Here is a 20,325-nt window from a genome sequence, read left to right as displayed (position 1 = left end):
GTGAAGGAGACAGTGAGGAAAGTCGTTTGGTACATGGTAGTTGTTTTGTAGTTGTTGGAGCTTCTGTATGTGTGAGGGAGCAGTGTTGCCCCAGACTTCACACGCGTAGTCCATGACTGGACAGATGCAGGTGCGGTATAGGTGCAGACCATTGTTGACTGGGAGCGAGGAGGTTGCATTGAGCATGGGGTATAATGCCCCGGCCCTCTGAGACGTCTTCTGGTGGACAGTGGCGATGTGAGCCTTCTAGGTAAGCTGGCGATCGAGGAGGACTCCAAGGTAGGTGGCAGTAATTGTCCAGGTGATGGACTGGTTACAAAGAACCAGTGGTTGCGCATCAGGTGGGCGACGGCGGGTAAGTATCATCCCCTGCGTCTTGGTGGCGTTGAAGCCAATCCTCCAGTCAGCAGCCCAACGCTCAAGGTCTTGCAGTGCTGTTTGTAAACGTCGGAGGACAGCATCAATGTTCCGATGTCATGAGAAGAGTGCCGTGTCATCTGCGTAGTTGGCGCGACCTACTCTCGGGGAACTGGCAGGTCAGAGGTGTAGACGTTCTACAGGATCGGGCCAAGAACACTCCCTTGTGGTACTCTGGCAATTACTTGGCAAACAGAAGAAGTCGTAGTACCAACCGGGACGACAAAAGTAAGTGCCTCAAGGTAGCTGGAAAGGAGGCATACGAAGCACGATGGGATGCCAAGGTGGAACAGCTTGTAGTGAAGGCCTTGGTGCCATACGGTGTCAAAAGCCATTGACACATCAAGCAGGACAAGGCCGCAAAACTCCTGGTTGTTGAAGGCCAGTGTTGCCTCCTCGACGTCGCAGAGTAACTTCTGAGTAGTAGAGTGATGCTGACGAAATCCGAACTGCTCCCGTGGAATGATGTTGTCCTGATGAAGCAGCCGGCCGAATCTGGAGAGTAGGATTCTCTCAAACACTTTGCTCAACGTCGGGAAGAGGCTGATGGGGCGATAATTCGCTGGTAAGGTCCTGTTTCTGCCCGGTTTCAGGGGCCGCCACAACGACAGCCTTCTTCCAAGCTTCAGGAAACCGCATTTGCTCAAAGATGGCGTCGAAGAGAGATACTACATATAAGATGGCTAGCCTGGGCAGCATGTGGAGGACTCTCCCATCAACATTGTAATGTCTTGGGGCCTTTCCTGGGGCAACCGTCTAATGTGTTCAGTGACCTCCCGTTCAGACATCGATACAATGGTGACGTCACCATGGCCTCCATCGAGGAAGGCAGCAAGTCTGGTCTCGACAGTTTGGACGTTCACCAGTTTAACTGGTTCCACAAGTGGCCAGAAGTTTGCCTCGAAAGTCGTTGCCACGGCCTCTGCTTTAACTGCAGGCCTGAAGGCAGGTCCATCTGTGGTAGTGAGTGGCGGCAGTTGTGGGCGATGCCGAGTGAGGGAACGGACAATCTCCCACGTGTCAGCCCCAGGACCAACTAAGGTAAGCTTCTCCTCCCATTGGCGTATACGATGGGCAGCAAGTGCAGCCTTGATGGTGCGGCATAGATGGTTGATTCGACGCTTCAGCTGAGGCTGCGGTGTTTCATGCCAAACTCTGTTAAGGCGATTTCGTTCCCGGATGAGATCCTGGATATCCACAGGGAGAGCTGGGGCTGCCACAGTGGAGGTCCTGGGAGGCGGCGTGGAGTTAACGACAGCTGTGGTAAGAGCCGTGTTCAAAGTGTCGAGAGCAGCATTGACGTCTGTGTCTAACAATGGTGGCTGTTCTGGTAGGTGATCCATAACAAGCTGCTGGAAAAGTGGCCAGTTGGTCTTCCTGGTGTCGAGCTTGGCTGCATGAGGAAGTGGATCGAAGTGGAGTTGGAAGAGCACTGGCAGGTGGTCGGAGTTCATGGTATGGAGTACTGGGTGTGACAAACCAGTTTACGCCTTTGACAAGACAAATGTCCAGGACATCTGGAGCGTTGCCATTTGGAAGATAGTGCGTTGGCTCGTCAGGTCCATAGAGGAAAGCTCGTGCCATCTCGGCAGCGTGATAAAGACGCCTCCCACTGATGTTCCGCCGTGTCCGCGAATTCCAGATCTAGCGCGTGCGTTCATGTCTCCGGCGAGGAAGAGCTTGTCTCCAACGCGGAGAAGAGTGTCAGCGTCGTGAACGGTGAGGCGGCCTCGTGGCGGTCGGTACACGGCGAGTGGAGGGTCTATATATATAAAGGGGGGGGGGGGGGGTAAGTGCAAACTACCGCATAATCGCAGACAATACTTGATCTCTTAAACTTCTGTCTTTGTAGCCTCGAGTGGCGGCTGAGGATGGAAAACCAGCTAAACATGTAAACAAGCTAAACATGTAAAAACGACAGCGAAAAACGGTTTCCAAAATTCGGTATTCGTCTGCTGGAAATTGTGTCCTACGTAAACGTAGCAATCGTCAAGAAAATGATGAAAGTAATGTTTCCAGCTAGAGCAGGTGAGGAAGTTCTGTGATTGAACTACTTTGATAGCAATGGCATCTGAGTGCGGCGGTACGAGTGAGGCGGAGAAAGAAGTATTTGAAAAAATTGCAAATAATGACGCAGACGGCTTAAAAAGCCTTCTATTACAATACAAAATGAAACCTGACGTATTTGATGAAAATGGTATGACGCCACTTCAACATGCTGCATACAAAGGAAACAAGGAAATGGTGCAAATGTTATTGGATCAGGTAAGTGTCAACACAGTGCAGACGCGGTTTTGAATCAGCTGTCAGTCTTAATCGAATATTTAGAACAGAGCAGGTGGCAGAATTTTTGTTTCTGTTTTCGCAATCAAACTAATCGTTTAGGTGTTACCAATCAAACTTTAAAATTTTTAGATTTTTGTCATGTTTTCTTTATTAACAAATTTTCAGGGGGCCGACGTAAATTCTGGAAAACATGAGCATGGCTACACTGCGTTACACTTTGCGGCGTTGTCAGGGAACGCAGAGTTATGTCGCTTATTGCTCATGGCAGGGGCCAAGAGTCATGCAACCAATACAGTTGGAAGAACAGCTTCGCAAATGGCAGCATTTGTTGGTAACGAACTTTGTTTGTTTAGACAACTGATCTCATTAGTTGTATTATTTTTAGTAATAGACGCCATGCTATGCTTCGTCTGGTATCTTTATGTCGGTGTTTCCCGAACTTAACAGCAGTTATTTCTAGTGTGGCAGTTTTGTAGGTAATTTGTTCAAAGTTTGTGTAAGTAACCGTGGTGTAGTGCAAATTACATAATATGTGATGAAACTTGAAACTGTTATAACTTTACAACAAATAGCAATGTCCCCCTCTCTCTCTCTCTCTCTCTCTCTCTCTCTCTCTCTCTCTCTCTCTCTCTCTCTCTCTCCCCCTCTCCCTCCCTCCCTCTCCCTCCCCCCCCCCCGACACACACACACACACACACACACACACACACACACACATACACACACAAAAGAAATCTCACTGCTTCCAATTTGTCATGCATAAAAGTCTGCATCTGTAGTTAAGAGGAATGACCAGTTGAACAGGAAAATAGTGAGCTACATATTGTCATTCAAGATTTTGCAGCCAAGTGTATTTTGTTACTGTACAGAAAAAAAGGTAGTTTCATTTATATATCTCTAGGCTAAAAGTCTTATTATTGACAGATATTGTAATCTTCTGTTGAAGTGAAGTGTATGTTGCAGTGAAAGGCCATCTTTTATTTCTACACACCTTTATATTAATCTTACCTCTTCTAAATAATGAAGTTTGATCATCTCCCTGATGACGGAAGCCGGTTTGAAGAGCTTATTACTCATTCAATCACTAGTAGAGATGAGTCACTTGTACAGTGAGCTGGAATGTCTACAACTCAAGGGCAGTGCAGCTCTGAAAGCACTGACCTCATTTTTGGCGGGATGAAGTTGCGCTGTCTGGCCATCCTGATTTGGATTCCCCACGGTTTACCTGGATCACTAAGGCAAATGCTGGGATGGTTCCTTAGACAAGACTACAGTTAACAACCTGCCATAACCCCCATAGGATACCTGCCCCATTCTCGTAAAGTATCTTATGTATGATGTGTGTTGTATATTTTGTCCTATTGATTTGCACTTATTACTTTGGCAAATCATATATCATTGTGCGATGATCCTTGGATGAAAAATAAATAAAATAAATGAAGCACTTACAGGGAATAGTTGCAAGTCCCAGTCCCAAGCATGGAGATTTGGTGGGTTACTCGTTACATTTTGGCGTAGGGAAGCAAACTGTGTAATTTGACACAACTAGAGTTGCAATTGTTATTGGAATAAATCAGAGAAATTACTCCACTAACGAAGAATGTCCAAGGACCATCATCCACAGCTATCAGTATGACAATTCTTCCAGTGATCAGCTGTGGTGAGGTTTATCACGTTTTTCAGATGTTCATGCTGCGAGATTCTCTTATCTGACTCATTTTGCTTTTGACTGCACTTGATTAGATTAGCAACTGTTCAATAGAGAAAAGTCCTCTTCCCCATTTAATGGCCAAGTCAATTCATTGTCTAAAAGATGCATGGTTTGTATTGTCACAGAAGATGGTTGTGTGTATAGTGTTATGATAGGCAATGAAACTCAACCCAACATATACTTCAGAATAAAAGGAGAGGGAGAGAGAGAGAGAAGAACAAAGGAAAACAGGGAGATGTTACCATACACACCTGAGAGAAATTTATCAGCTGACCACCAAAGAATAATGGCAATTTTGTTTTACTCCATATGAAAACATTTGCCATGAGGAAACAGTATCAATGCCAGTATTTCCTGTCACACTACAAAGCAATGCCCTGAACTGTTGAAAACAAATGACAAGAAAGGCATTTGCAAGAAATTTGTTTACTGTGTGATTATATCAATCCACAATCTGCACTTAGCTCAGAGGGAAAATTTTGGAGCATACAGCATATGATACACATCCTCCTAGAGATGCTTTCACTTATTTAAAAAGTTGAAAGAACACTTGGATGGAGATAATTTCACAGATCACATTGAGGTTCAAGAGACATCGAGAAAATTATTTAGAGACCAGGAAAAAAACTTGTAAGGTATTAGAGGGAGGGAATGAGAAGTGCAGTGGCACTGATAGTGATTATGTAAAGTAGCAACTAATTAATAGTGCACATCAGATATATTTCATTTAGTTCATATCTTGTTGCTTGTTTCACCTCAGTAATGACATCAGTTTGTAAGGCTCCTTGGGAGACAATCTTTCTCTCAAAGGAGAGAGCTAGATGCTCTGTGGTTAACTTTCTCTGGTTGAAAACCTGAAATATTCTAGATATAATAAAGAAATAATAAATCACTGTTCCAGCACGAACCACATTAGCCTCTGGAAATATATGTCAAAGTATTCTGGACACTTAGACGTGTGTGTTTATTGGCAGACCATGGAATATCAGCAAAACCAGCGAACAACTTTGCAAGTTTAGGGTGCTAAGAAGTATGTTAATAAGCAAAAGTGCATTATAGGATGTATTCTAGATTCTGCTTAATCAGTTTGCACATGCTGTCAAGACATAAATGTCAGTCAGAATTAATAGTCAGTATTTCTCACAGCTATAGTTGATTGAGGACAGGTATCTTTTGTAATAATGTATTCGATGCAATGATGGTCTACTTTTGCCACAAAGCATTCCAAGTTTTGCCATCAGAAGGAAATACAAAAGAGGGGCAGGGGATGTTAGTTCATAAAATAGTTGTTATCAATATGGAAATTGAATTCTATATTATTTGTCTCATGCTACTCAAAAGGCCAGATGGTGTACAGTATGAGTTCCTGTAAGCTGAAAACACATTGTCAATCAAGAACATCAAAAGTTTCGTCTGATGTGTAAAGTGATTTATTGACCCCCTCATGAAATAGTTGGAGGAAAGAAGGAGGGTAGGGTTTAACATTCTGCTCACGTGGAGGTCACTGGGTACTGAACATAAGGGCAGAGCTCCACCACAGATTTAAGCGAAGCCAAAAACTTGTAGACAAACAAAAGCTGAACGAAGCCAAAATGAGGATAAGGAGAGCACTGTGAATTGCATTCAATGAATTAAAGAATAAAATTTTGCCAACCAATCTGACTAAAAATCCTAAGAGGTTCCAGTTTCAATCTTAGATAAAGTCAATAAGCAGAATAAAATCCTGTGTTCCATCACTCAGTGCAATGGCAGCAAAACAGAAGATGGTAGACAAGACCAAAAACTGCGTTCAGTAATCCAAAAACTGTCTCATTGTGGAAGAATGTAATACAGCAGATATTGAGATAAGATATCACAGAATACAAAAGCAACTACAATTGTTCTCTAGTGGAAAGGCATCTGGACCAGGTAAAATTCTAAAGCGATGTGAAAGAACTTGCTTCTTTTAGTAGTAGTTTATTGTAGGTGGTTGGAACAATAAGGAGTACCTAGTGATAAGAGAAGAAGAAAAAAAAAAAAAAAAGCACAGGTCATTCCTGTTTTCAGGATGAGTTGATGAACTGATGCACATAATTGCAGACTTATGTCACTGATGTCAATTTGCTGTAGAATTATGGTAAGTGTTCTGTTCTAAAGCGTTATAATGTGTTTAGAAAGTGAAAATCTCCTTTACAAAAACCCAGGTGGGTCAGTAAACAGGGATCTTGTGAAACAGAGCCCACTTTGTTCATCCGTGCAATCCAGGGTACAATGAGCAGGGGTGCCCAGTTGATGCCTTGTTCCTTGATTTCCAGAAGGCATTCGATGCAGTTCCGTACTTGCTTAGTGAAGAAAATATGAATTTACCAAGTATCATACCAGATTTGTGACCAGGTTCAAGACTTTAGCGAAAAATTGCTAGAATCTGTAGTAATCTTAAAGATCTGGGAGTAACTGTATGGAAGGAACTAAAGTGGGATAACCCACATAAAACTAATTTTAGGAAAAGCAGGTGTTTTATCACGGTATTGTGTAGTAGATGCAAGAGTGTTACAGAGATGCTCGCCAAACTCCAGTAGCAGCCTCTACAAGAGAGATATTGTGCAACAGGGAGAAGGTTGCTGTTGAAATTCAGAGAGCATACCTTTGAAGTAGAGTTCTGGCAACATATTACTTTCTCCCACATATCCATTTTGAAATAACCATGATGAAAAAATGTGATAAATTAGAGCTCACAAGGAAGCTTATTGACAGTAATTCATCCCATGCACTGAAAATGGAACAGCAAAGGTGAAAATGATAGTGGGATTAATGTAACCTCTACCGCACACTGTAAGGCGATTTTTGTGGTATATATGTAGATCAGACAACAATGGTGAAGGAAATCTGCCATCCCCTTTCCAAAATGAGAAATCCATTTCCTTAACTGCTGTGCCCTCTTGCCCAGTTTCACAGCTGCGTAAGGCATAGTCCATATCAATTCAGGCAAGCTAGGAAAAAAATCTTACCTTCATAGTCTCGGTTGTTATTGAATTTAGCATATGTTAAAATGAAGGCCTAAGTAAGAAACACGTTTTTTTCCCTCCAAAAAAATTTCTGCTCTGAATACAGCCTTCCAAAGATGACACTGCGCATACCAATTTGAAGATGCGAAGTCTGGAAAAAAAAAAATTTTAAATGTTGTATCTCTGGAACAGTTCTAGATATTTTGTCGTTTTATTTTATTTGAAAGATAATTGCTTTATCATTACAAAGAAATCCTCCATTTGGACTTACCTGTCAAAGTTCTTTTGGACAGGTTTTGTAAACGATTGAAATTTTTGCCATACATAAAACCTCTTTTATTACCACATATCATGTAACAGGCTCATAAAAATCAAAACCTAGCCTTATTTAACATAATTTTAGTTTTGAAATATGAGTAAGAGACTCATTTTTCAAGCATTTTAAATGGTTTCAAAGTGTATGTGAAAGGTCCAAAGACTTAAAGGGTTCAATTTATACAACTTCTGTGCACTCTGTTTTGTACTGAAATTAACCAGTCAATGAACTAAAAGTGTGTTCCACTGCTTCAGTATCTTCCTTTGACATAGAGTGATGCCTTTCTGTTGTTTAACCAGTAGGAACTGGAGCACTTACAATCTTCAAAACATTCTGAGTAGGACGTGAGCACTGATGGTGGTGTTGCTGTCCTTCAGCTGGAAACCTGTATCCAGCAGCTAGTCCATGTGGTAGCATAAAGTTCATTACAATTTCGTTTAACTCATAACTGGTGTCTATAATCTGGGCAGTCCACCAGTTGGTCATACACACACGCCACAAACATCCCACTTCTCAGGTTGTGAATCTGAATATTATCCTGCTGTTTCTGAGGTGTTGGCAGAATGAACCAAATTTCTCTTTAAAGTGCGTACTGTATGAGTTTGCCCATCACTTTGAGTCAAAAAATGTGTGTTCTGAATTCCTTTCACAGGAGTAGTTTCCTAGGACCGTTCTTTTTTTTCTGCTCACGGAATTCTTTGATTTCCTCTTTGGACAAAAGACTGAGGGCTGTGGATGTTTAAGATTTCACGACTCTCATAAAATCCTCAGCATTCTGAATCACAGCTGTATCTGGTCTCTACAGATTGCTTTGTAACATAGTGCTTCATCAGGCCTCCTACACCATCACAACACCCTTTCCCATGACCAGTAGCACTGTATATCCAGTCAGTTGGCACAAGCAACTTACTCAATTCAAACAGCTGGTAATGATTTTTAAAATGACTTGGAGCGCCATCAGAAATGATGATCTTCTCTGCCCCTATTTCCAGTTGAAGAACTTTGCGCATTGGTAGCAAAACACATGCTGAGTCATGTCCTGTGTCATCACTTATAACTGCAACACTTGTGGTCTTGTTTTGAAAATATGTCACTCCTGTAAAAATTGAAACCTGGTCATTACTCCAATGATACTCTTGTATTTCTTGTGGGAGAATGACAGACCAGTACACACTTTTTCACTTCTGCAATGTGTTGTTCCAATTTTTTGAGATGCTGGTGTGTTACTGCTTTCGCTGACCATTTACCAAGTTTATCAATGAAACTGTTAAATGCAACAGTTTTCTTAATTAGTTTATTTTCCTCCCATGTCACATATGTAATTTCTGCAGAGTTATCTGCTACGTTTTCCAGGTCAAGTGTCTGTAAAGACAGCCCTCCCTTTCCAGGGCAGTCACCACATTCTTGGAACAGACAAGTCTCTCGCTTTATGTCACAGACTACTAATGACTTCACATGCCCAACCAAGATGTCATACGTCACATGCTCCAGTAAGTTCTTTAAAGTTACCAAACAAAGTTCGAAATTCACACAGTGCACACATAACAGACGTCTCTAGGTGGGTTCAGAATTACCCACTCAGGTCGTAGTGCATAAAATTTTGATCTTCCAGTATGTGAAGTTGTGTAGTTACTCTTATAAATTGCAAAAGTTTCTTTAATACTGCAAGTCATTTACCTCTTCACTTTCACAACTTTTTGACTTTCAACTGTTACAGTTATAGTGTCTTTTGTTGGCACTCTGGCGAGAACTGTCCCATTTATCTTCCAGATAAAATAACCGCATTATTTGAACTTGAGCTACTTCTACAGGATGACCATAATAGGGATCTGCTCTTTCAAAGACTCCTTTCGCCTATTTTCTTCTGAGGATGGAATTTCTACTTTGAAGAGTGTGGTCAGTTTTGCTGTAGTGTATTCATCCATAGCTTCAGTAATTTTTCTGCACTTTCTTAATGCACAGAGCTTACGACTCGACTTCACTGACCACAGCTTCTTAACAAGGCTATAACCTACCTCTATGGTTGACTGACTCGGGGTATTTAGTTCTTCCTCAATTGCTGTAAAATCTGCACCTTGGGAGGCTTCATATTGTTCAGGTACTATCATTGTTGTTATTCCGTCAAAACGTTTAGAACACAAAAAGTCATCACTGGAAACATCTTCACTTTGAAACAGAGTCTTCAGATGAAAGCACTTATTCCCAACCTGAACAAAGTCTGTTTTTTTGTTTGTCTTATATATCACTCTTTTATGGGTATGCAAATAGTGAGCGCATTTCACTCTCCTGTGGCCCAGTCAGAAGACATTTCAAACAGTCCTTTTCACAAAACACACTGCAATTGTGTCAACTGACAAATTCCTCACGAAAACACAGAACTCACTGGATGGTCTCAGATTTCTTAGAAGCCTCTTCAGTAAACAAATTAGCACTGAACAACTGCAATACAGAAACCTGCAGTGAACAACCATGACAAAGAAACCGACAGGCAACTACAACAAAGTATAAGAAATATCTGCAGCAATGAAAGTGAAAAGAAATAACTGCAGCAAAGAAAGTGATAAGAAATAACTGCAACAAAGAAAATAGAAATAAACATCATAAGAAAGAAATTAGTAAGAAACAACTTCAGTGAAGATATACATTCCCCTTGAAAGTTAAAAAAATGATTTTTTTAAATGAAAGCTGTCCAACTTAAAAGTGGAACCTTTCCAGAGAATATAGTACCACTTGGTCCTAATCAACAGAAAAGAATCTTAACTTTTCTGTATTGGCATTTTTGAAAAACAATTTTTTTCTGGAAATTATAAAAAGAATTCAAAAGGTGACAGTAAAAGAACTTTGACACATATGCACAATATAAAGCAATACCTTGTCTTCCCAGGACTGTGGGTGTTTTGCTGGATGGAGCACCGCAGAATAGAAGGTGTGCAACCAGTGGCTCATTATGTGAATGTTCAACAGTTTCACATTTCCTTTTCTTGGATAATGCTGACTTTATATCATCTGAACTGTAGCTGTTCTTTTGGAACACATACTTCAGGTGATTAATTTCAGAATCCAAGTGGTCCTTGTCAAAAACAGTTTTTGCTCTGGATACCAGTGTTTTTAAAGCTGTTCTCTTCTGGACTGGGTGGTGAAAACTCTGGGTGTTGAGATATAAATCAGTCTGTGTTGGCTTGCAGTATGCTCTTATAACTTGGATGTTGTTGGAGAGTCTCAATGTTGTCTCTTTTTGATAGAAAGCTGACTCGGTTTCACTAAATGTGTCAGCTGAAGACTAGCTTAACGCTCTCTGCTTCCTTGCCCGCAATTTGTTGGGTGGAGATTGTGCTGCTCTTCTCCGTATTTACTGGACGCTGGTCTCATCCCAGCTGGACTATGATTGCCACATTTATGGCTCAGCAGCACCTATGGCTTTGAAATTGTTAGACCTGATCCACCATGTTGGATTTAAACAGGCCACTCGATCCTTCCAGAATAGTCCCATAGGCAGTCTCCTCGCTGAAGCGAGGATACCACTCCTCAAGTGAGATTACCATTTGGAAGGCATCTCTCAGCCCTCTGCCAGAACATCGCCGGCCAGTGTGGCCGTGCGGTTCTAGGCGCTTCAGTCTGGAACCGCGTGACCGCTGCGGTCGCAGGTTCGAATCCTGCTTCAGGCATGGATGTGTGTGATGTCTTTAGGTTAGTTAGGTTTAAGTACTAAGTTCTAGGGGACTGATGACCTCAGATGTTAAGTCCCATAGTGCTCAGAGCCATTTGAGCCAGAACATCTGCCTCTCATCCCTAGAAGTGTACCCTGTGTTTTCTTGTGCATGCCTTCTTGGTTGGTGCCCAAGCCCCAATTTAGGACCAATTTATTTCAGTGTCGTAAAGTCTGTCGCCCCATGGCTGTTCGGTGTCTGTCAAATCCAGTTCTTCAGAAGTTTCAGGGTGCTACCATCTTGTGCACTGACTCCTCTAAAACTGTGGAAAGACGGGATATGCCTTTCAACACCCTCCTGTTCAGGTAAACACTTTGTTGTCAGGAACACGTAGTGTTTTTATGTTGGTGCTGATAGCTGTTAACAGAGCCCTTAACTTTGTTAAATGAGCCTCTCTTGACTGCATAGTGACTCAGTGAACAGTCTTTAGGCCACTGACAAATGTTACTCTTGTCATTCTGTGGTCTCCACAGTTCATGACCTTCTCTCTGAACTTAGTCACTCTGACTGCTCAGCTGTCTTTCTCTCTGTCTCAGGTCATTTTGGTATCCCAGGGAATGAACTGGCTGACCATTTGGCTAGAGGAGTGATTATTCAAACACCCCCCCCCCCCTCCCCCCCCAATTCAATTTGCTCATCCAAGTCGCAGATTTGTGGTTGCAAATAAGACCTCTGCTCACTCATGATCAAATAATTACTGCCTGGCTACTGCCCACTCTAACAAATTAGGTACTATTGAGGAGACTACTACTGCATGGTATTCTTCCTTCCATTCCTCCTGGAAGGAATCCATAATCCTATGTCAGCTCTGCATTGGTCACACCATGCTAACCCATAGTTCTGTTTTATGTAATGAGCTACTCACATATAGTTGTGGAGCCTTACAGATAGCAGTCTCACAGCCTGGTGTTTCGCCCCTTCTTCTGGCCCTCCACAATAGGCATGGCCTTCTGAATTCTTGTGTCTCAAATACTGGCAGATGATTCCTGGATGGTATAATTAGTTCTCCATGAAACTGGCTTGTATTTTCAGATATAAGGTTTTAAGCAACCTTTGGAGCAGGGGCAGGATGATTGGGGTTGTGACATCTCCCACTGCATTCAGTCAGGGGGCCTCTGACCCAACCTCCTTGACCAACTCCCTCTTTCATTCCCCTCTTATTCTGTTTTATTTGCATTTAGATGCGGTTTGTCAACTTTTCTGCTGCACCTTGTTTTCTGTTTTAATGGCTGCACTCTCGTGTGAATAGTGGGGACTCTTCAACACCTTGACTTTGCTGGAGCAAGTGTGTGATGTTTGGGGGTAGCCCAACTCTGTTTACATGCTGAAGCACAGGGACAACCACCTGCTGCCTTACCTATTTCTGTCCTCTTGTGTTTATTATCGACAGTCCAACTGAAACCCATCAAATTTAAAAATTCTTCTTGATTTTATTGTTCTCAGTGTATTGACTTGAAGAAATTCTCTGCTGCGTAACTGTCTTCGCCCTTCATTGGGCAAGTGAGGGTCAGATGTGGTGATGAGGGGTGTTTTTCACCATTGGATAAACTCTGCTCTGACCTATATACCTGCCTGATCCATATGCTTCTCCGTAAATACTTTCTCACGTCTGGTATTAGTATTGCGTTCTGTGCCTCAGTCTTACTGCTCCTATGGACTTCCACCATGAGAACATGTACTTTGCGGAAGTCACTAATTCCAGATGAAGTACCCCTGGATGGGGAACTGATGACCTTGATATTTTGTCCTTTAACCTCCAACCAGCTAGGTTGGGAGTCTGCCTTTGTCACAAAGGGCATGTGCTTTATGTACTAGAGTTGTCACAACAGTGTACTGCTGTGCTGGATGATGACAGCTCTTTACATGAAAGTACGGTTGTATGCGGGTCTTCTTTTTGTAGACTGTACATCCTACTGTACCATCTGCTTTTCTTCTTATCAGAATGGCCACAAATGGAAGACCATCCATTCTGTTCTAGTGCCATTGTGAAGTGTGTGTGGTCCAGGAACTTGTTTAGGACATATAATGTATTCAAGAGTAGCATCACATATTTGTAAAAATGAAGTACTATCAAAATTTCAGTTTGGTTTTCAGAAAGGTTTTTCAACAGGAAGTGCTATATATGCTTTCACTGATCAAATACTAAATGCTCTGAATAAACGAACTTCACCCATTGGGATATTTTGTGCTCTCTTGAAGGCTTTTGACTGTGTGAATCATGAAATTCTTCTAGATAAGCTGAAGTATTTCGATAAGAATGGGGCAGTGCATAAATAGTTTAGTTTATACTTAAATGGAAGAATGCAGAAGCCAAAATTAACAGTAAAGGTAGTCTGCAAAAATCAGCCGAGTCCTCTAATTGGGGAGGTATCAAGAATGGTGTCCCAAAGATTCTGTCTTGGCTCCCTTGTGGTACATACAATTCTGTACAGTAAATAGCAAAGTGCACAGCTACAACACTAGAAGAAAGAATGATTTTCACTATTCTGGGTTAAATCTGATTTCACAGAAAGGGATGAATTATGCTGCCACTAAAACCTTTGGTGATTTGCCAAATAGTATTAAAAGTCTGGCAGATAGCCAACTAACATTTAAAATCAAATTAAAAAGAATTTTTGAATGACAACTCCTTCTCAGTAAATGAATTTTTAGATAAGAAGAAAAAAATTTGATTTTATTGTGTAAAGGAAACTTACGTTAAACTGACATATTCCACATCATTACAAAATGGCACATTCATTAATGGAACAAGTATTAATGTAATGTGATGTAATGTAATCTCTGCCCTTTTCCCACTCAAAAGAAGGTGTCACCCACATAATGGAAGAAGTGTTAAGGTTTAAGCTGTACAGTTTTTAGTGTCGTCTCCACAAAGTGATCCATATACACTGACGGAAAAAAAATTGCAACGCCAAAACATAATTAATTTGGAGTAATGAAATTTTGGGAATGCACATCAGTAGGTAACATACTTAAGTGATTAACATTTCAGTATCATGGCTTAGCCACAGCCTGGGGGATGTTTCCAGAATGAGATTTTCACTCTGCAGTCATGTCTCCGCAGTATCCTTTCTTTCAGGAGTGCTAGTTCTGCAGGTTCGCAGGAGAGCTTCTGTAAAGTTTGGAAGGTAGGAGACGAGATACTGGCAGAAGTAAAGCTGTGAGGACCGGGCGTGAGTCGTGCTTCGGTAGCTCAGATGGTAGAGCACTTGACTGCGAAAGGCAAAGGTCCCGAGTTCGAGTCTCGGTCGGGCACACAGTTTTAATTTGCCAGGAAGTATCATGTTGAGTAGTTTTCTACTACTTTCCTTATAATACCCTTTTGCTTAAAACCAATGAATACAGATTGATGGTTGGAAAATATGTTCTCTGCAATTCAGCATTAAACAATTTGGTTAGCATATATTAAAACAAACTTTATATTTTTAATGTAAACTGTTTAACTAGATAGTTAATGTTACACAAAAGTATTATACAAAACAAGGAAAAATCCATCTTTTATAGTTTAAAGGGAGACTTGAAGCAAATATACTGTCAAATATGAAAGTGTATCAACTGAATAATTTAACAACAAAAACAATCAATTTTTGACAATATAATGTAATTAGACAAGTAAAAAATCTACTCAAAAACAAGTGGCAGCAGAGCACGCGCATAAGAAGGGGTTATACTTAAGCAAGCTTTCGGAGCCAGTGGCTCCTTCTTCTGGCAGAAGGGGAAGGAAGAGGAATGAAGGAAAAGGACTGGAGAGTTTAGGTAAAGGGGTAGATTTTGGAAAATTCACCCAGAACTGCAGGTGACTTAATGGACAGGATGAGAAGGAAAGACTGATTGCTGGTGACTGCACCAGATGACATTCGAAAACCTTGAGAGCTTAAAGGTGGAAGACAAGGTAAATGCAAGACAGGATCACTGCTAAAACATCATGCACGACTTAATAGGAGTGAAATACTAAATGCATTGTATGCAACAGAGGTGGGAGGGGGACATTGAAACATAGACAGGTCAGAAGATGAAAGATGCAGAAAACTAAAACAGAGTGGAAAAAGCAGTAGCTATTGTGAAGAAACGCTGCGACTCAGAAGTTAACATAAATTAAGGCCAGCTGAGTGACGAGAACCAAGAACATGTTGTAGTGCTAGTTTCCACCTGCAGAGTTCTGAAAAACTGGTGTCTGGTGAAAAATCCAGATGGCACATGTGGTGAAATGCACTGAGTTCATGACTGTCACATTGTAGAGTATGCTCTTCCAACAGTATATTGTATGTTGCCAGTAAACACCCTCTGCCTATGTCCATTCATCCTAACTAATAATTTGGTGATAGTCATGCTCATGTAAAGGCTGGCCAGTGGTCACGTATCAGCTGGTATATGATGTGTTGTTTCACAGGTGGCTCCCCCTTTGATAGTATATGTTTTGCCAGTTCTACTTCACCTTTCAGGGGGAGACATACTAACAGACAGGGGTATGGCTATGGGAACCAGGATGGCTCCTTCCTATGCCAACCTTCTCATGGAACGCTTGGAGGGGGATCCATAAGCCTCCAGCCCCTAGTTTGGTTTAGATACATTGATGACATCTTTGCCATATGAACTCATCGTGAGGCCTATCTGTTAAAATTCCTGTAATCTCTAAGTACCTTCTCCCAATTAAATTTCACACAGTCCTGTTCCAAACCCCATGCCACTTTCCTTGATGTTGATCTCATCCTCACCAAAGGCATACTACACACTGTCCACATTAAAACTACTAACAGACAACAGTACTTAAATTTTGACAGTTTCCATCCTTCCCATACAAACTTGGCATTCGAGGCAAACAAATTAGTTCAGCTGCAGACTCTTTACAGCACTACACCACCATTCTCACCTCATCCTGAACATAATTATCTCACCAAGCTAGTTCAAAAGCAGATTCCCCAGGCCATCATATCCAATCCTGGTACCGCGCTGATCCTTCCAAAAAACATTTTCGGTGCACACCACGTGTCACTCAATTTTAGCCTGGCTTGGAATGTATTAATCAGCTACTTCAACACAGCCATGACTTCCTAAAATCATACCCTGAAATGAGATCCATACTGTCTTGAGATTTTGCCCACCACACCTATAATAGCTTTTTGTTGACCTCCCAATCTCCACAATATTCTTGTCAGACCTTATGTTCCTTCTGCACCCATCTCCATCTCTTGTGGCTCCTATCATTGTGACCATCCCTGTTGCAAAACTTGCCCTATGCACCCTCCTATCACTGCCTATACCAGCTCTGTAGCTGGCAAAACATATACAGTCAAAACGAGAGCCAGCTGTGAAATGACATGTCATATACCAGCTGTTACATAAACACTATTTGGCCTTTTACAAGTGCATGACTACCACCAGATTATCAGTTAGGATGAATGGGTGTAGGCACAGGGTGTATACTGGCAACACACAATATCTTGTTGCAGAGCACTCTCTACAACATGGCAATCGTGACATTGGTGCCTGTTTTACCATACATGCCGTCTTGATGCTTCCCCCAGACACCAGTTTCTCAGAACTCCGCAGGTGGGAACTAACATTAACACATGTTCTTGGTTCTTGCTGCCCACCTGACATTAATTTATTTTATTTTCTGAGTCTCAGCATTTCTTCACAGCAACTACTCCTTTCTTTACTCCATTTTAGTTTTCTTCATCTTTCATTTTCTGATCTGTCTATTTTTCACTGTATGCTTCCCACCTCTGTTATGTACAATGCACATAGCTTTTCACTCTTATTAACTCGTGCATGATGCTTACCAGCATCTGTTTTACCTTTGAGAGACATACATACAAACAGATCAGGAGTATGCTCATGGAACCAGTGTGGCTCCTTCCTATGCAAACCTTTTTATGGGTTGCTTCGAAGCGTCTTTTCTGGGATCCATTACTCTTCAGCCCCTGGTTTGGTTTAGATACATTAAAGACATCTTTACCATAGGTACTCATGATGAGGCTGACCCGTTGAAATTTTTGGACGCTCTAAATACATTCTCTAAATTCAATTCCACATGATTCTGTTCAAATCTCCTGTCACTTTCCTTGATGTTAACTTCATCCTCACTGAGGGTCAGCTACACACTTCTATTCACATTAAAGCTACGAAGAAACAACATTACATCCGAGGGTTGAATGAAAAGTAATGCCTCCACCTTCGTTAATTGCGTTTGGATGGAAATATTTTAATAAATGAAACACAGAAATAATCCTTAGAATGTGAGCTTTAATTACCAACATTCACTTTTCCACATAATCACCAGCGAATTGGCTGCATTTCTGCCAATGATGAACAAGTTTTCTGAAGCTGTCATGGAAGAAGTCGACACTCTGTTTCCACAACCACAGTCTCACAGTTCTCTCATCATCTTCATCAGAAACATAATGATGTCCCCGCATATCGTCTTTCATTATCGGGAACAGATAGAAGTCAGATGGTGTTAAATCTGGACTGTATGGAGGATGCCCTACGGTGGTGAGTTTCAGTCTCTGAAGTTCTGCTGTGGTGGCATGTGAAGTGTGTGGTTCGACATCGTCATACTGCAGGAAAACATTTCCCTTTTCCTTTCGGACCCTTGTTAGCCATCGTTTCAGAGTTCGTTGAGTTGTGATGTAACACACTGAATTTATTGTTGTTCCACGATCAAGGTAATCAACGTGGAAAACACCATCTGTGTCCCAGAACACTGTGGTCTTGATTTTTCCAGCTGAGTGCTGCACCTTGAATTTCTTTTTCGGGGGCAAGTCTTTGTGTCGATATTCCATAGACTTACATTTCGTCTCTGGGTCGTAATGGTGTACCCATGTTTCGTCTCTTGTCACAGTTGAATGGAGAGAGTAGTCACCTTCATTCTCGTAACGCGAGAGGAGTTCTTAGCAAATTTCAAGTCTGTGCGCAACATCCGGGGTACCCCATCGTGCACAGATCTTCCGATAGCCAAGCAAAGCAGTAATGTGACCCACATGTTCTTGTGAAATGCCGATTGTGGTTGCAGTTTCTCTCTGAGTGACACAACGATTGTCCTGAATCAACCTGTCAACTTTTGCTTGTGAAACTCGGTGGTTGCTGTCATAGGACATCCAATACTTTGTTTGTCACGCAGGTCAGGTGTTCCCGTCTCAACATCTTTAAACTTACTCGCCCAACGACACACAGTACTCACATCAACACAATCACCATAAACTGCTTTCATTCTCTGATGAATCTCTTTTGGGCTGACACCTTCTGGTGTCAAGAATTCAATGACTCCACATTGCTTAAATCAGATTGACCGATTGTCTGCACAGGGTCCCATACTTTACAATGTAACAACACGACTGTTCAATGCTAAGGCTTCCCGCCAACTGGAGCTGTAGAGAAGAGGCTACGGAACAAGCCAGTACCTGCAACATACCATTGCTGCCAACTGTTGAAGAGGTACGAAGGTGGAGGCACTACTTTTCAGTCAACCCCCGTAAATCTTGATAGTTGCCATCCTTCTGATGTCAAACATTCCTTCTCAGGCTTGGCATTAGTGGCAAATGTAATTTTCAGAGACAAATTCCTGACAGTAAAACACCACCATTCTCACAAGCCTTCACTATATGTAATTACCCCAACCAATGTAGTGCAAAAGCATATTTCTTGGACCACTACATCCTATCCTTGTTCAGTTGATCCCTGGAAAAAATGTCTTAGGGGTACCCCCTTTTGTCACTCAGTACTATCTTGACCATTAATGTATTAATACTTCGACGAGGCTATAACTTTCCAAAGTCATGCCCAGAAAAGAGGTCCACTCTGTGTCACATTTAGCCAACCACACCAAGAATAACTTAAGAACTTTTTGTTCCCCTCCACCCCATTGCAATCCCTGCAATACCCCAGTCAGATGCTATGCTTCTTCTGCACCCATTTCACTACCCTATTGGCTCCTACTCCTGTGACCGTCCCCACTGTAAGACATGCTTGATGCATTCTCCTATCACCACCTTTACCAGTACTGTAACTAGCAAAACTGTAACCACCAAAGGAAGAGCCACCTGTGACACGTGTCTTGTATCAGGTTTTGAAGCATACACTCTGACATTGTTATTTCTCACTACCTCCCCTACTTCTTGAGAAGGTTTATTTATTTATTTATTTACATGTCAAGTTCCGTAGGACGAAATTGAGGAATAAATCTCCAAGGTCATGGAACGTGTCAGTACATGAACTTACAACATAAAAGTAATAACAGATAAAAATAAATGTTCATGAACCTGAAAGAAAATCAGTCCATAAGTTTAAGCAAACGCTATCAGCAATACAATGAGAATCAGTTTAATTTTTCAAGGAACTCCTCGACAGAATAGGAGTGACTCATGAGGAAACTCTTCAGTTTCGATTTGAAAGCGCGTGGTGGCAGCTTATTGAAAATGGATGCAGCAATATATTGCACACCTTTTTGCACAAGAGTTAAGGAAGTCCAATCCAAATGGAGGTTTGATTTCTGCCGAGTAAAGCTGCTTATTGTTGGAAATAAACTGATATTGGTAACAAGAAACGACAATAAGGAATATACATATTGAGAGGCCAATGTCAAAATATCCAGACTCGTGAACAGAGGTCAACAAGAGGTTCATGAACTCACACCACTTATTGCCCGAACCGCCCGTTTCTGAGCCAAAAATATCCTTCTAGAATGGGAAGAGTTACCCCAAAACATAATACCATATGACATAAGTGAATGAAAATAAGCAAAGTAGACTAATTTACGTGTCGAAGTATCACTCACTTTCGATACCGTTCAAATAGTGAAAATGGCAGTAGTAAGTCTTTGAACAAGATCCTGAACGTGAGCTTTCCACGACAGCGTATTATCTATCTGAACACCTAGGAATTTGAACTGTTCAGTTTCACTAA

General features: G+C 41.6%; 1 protein-coding gene across 1 annotated transcript in view; it reads left to right on the top strand.

Annotated features, from left to right (window-relative positions):
* The first annotated feature begins 2,287 nt into the window (after positions 1-2,287).
* The window catches only part of LOC124617564 (ankyrin repeat and MYND domain-containing protein 2), a 44,344-nt gene continuing 26,306 nt past the window's right edge, over positions 2,288-20,325 (top strand). The window contains exons 1-2 of the mRNA XM_047145275.1: positions 2,288-2,682; positions 2,869-3,034. Of these exons, the coding sequence (XP_047001231.1) occupies positions 2,482-2,682; positions 2,869-3,034 (367 nt within the window). The 5' untranslated portion in view covers positions 2,288-2,481. The remainder of the gene's footprint in view (positions 2,683-2,868; positions 3,035-20,325) is intronic.

The sequence above is a fragment of the Schistocerca americana genome, chromosome 1, assembly GCF_021461395.2.
Source record: "Schistocerca americana isolate TAMUIC-IGC-003095 chromosome 1, iqSchAmer2.1, whole genome shotgun sequence".
Taxonomy (NCBI): Eukaryota; Metazoa; Arthropoda; class Insecta; order Orthoptera; family Acrididae; genus Schistocerca; species Schistocerca americana.
Note: the sequence above shows the minus strand (reverse complement) of the source record. Positions and strands in the feature narration are given on the sequence as shown.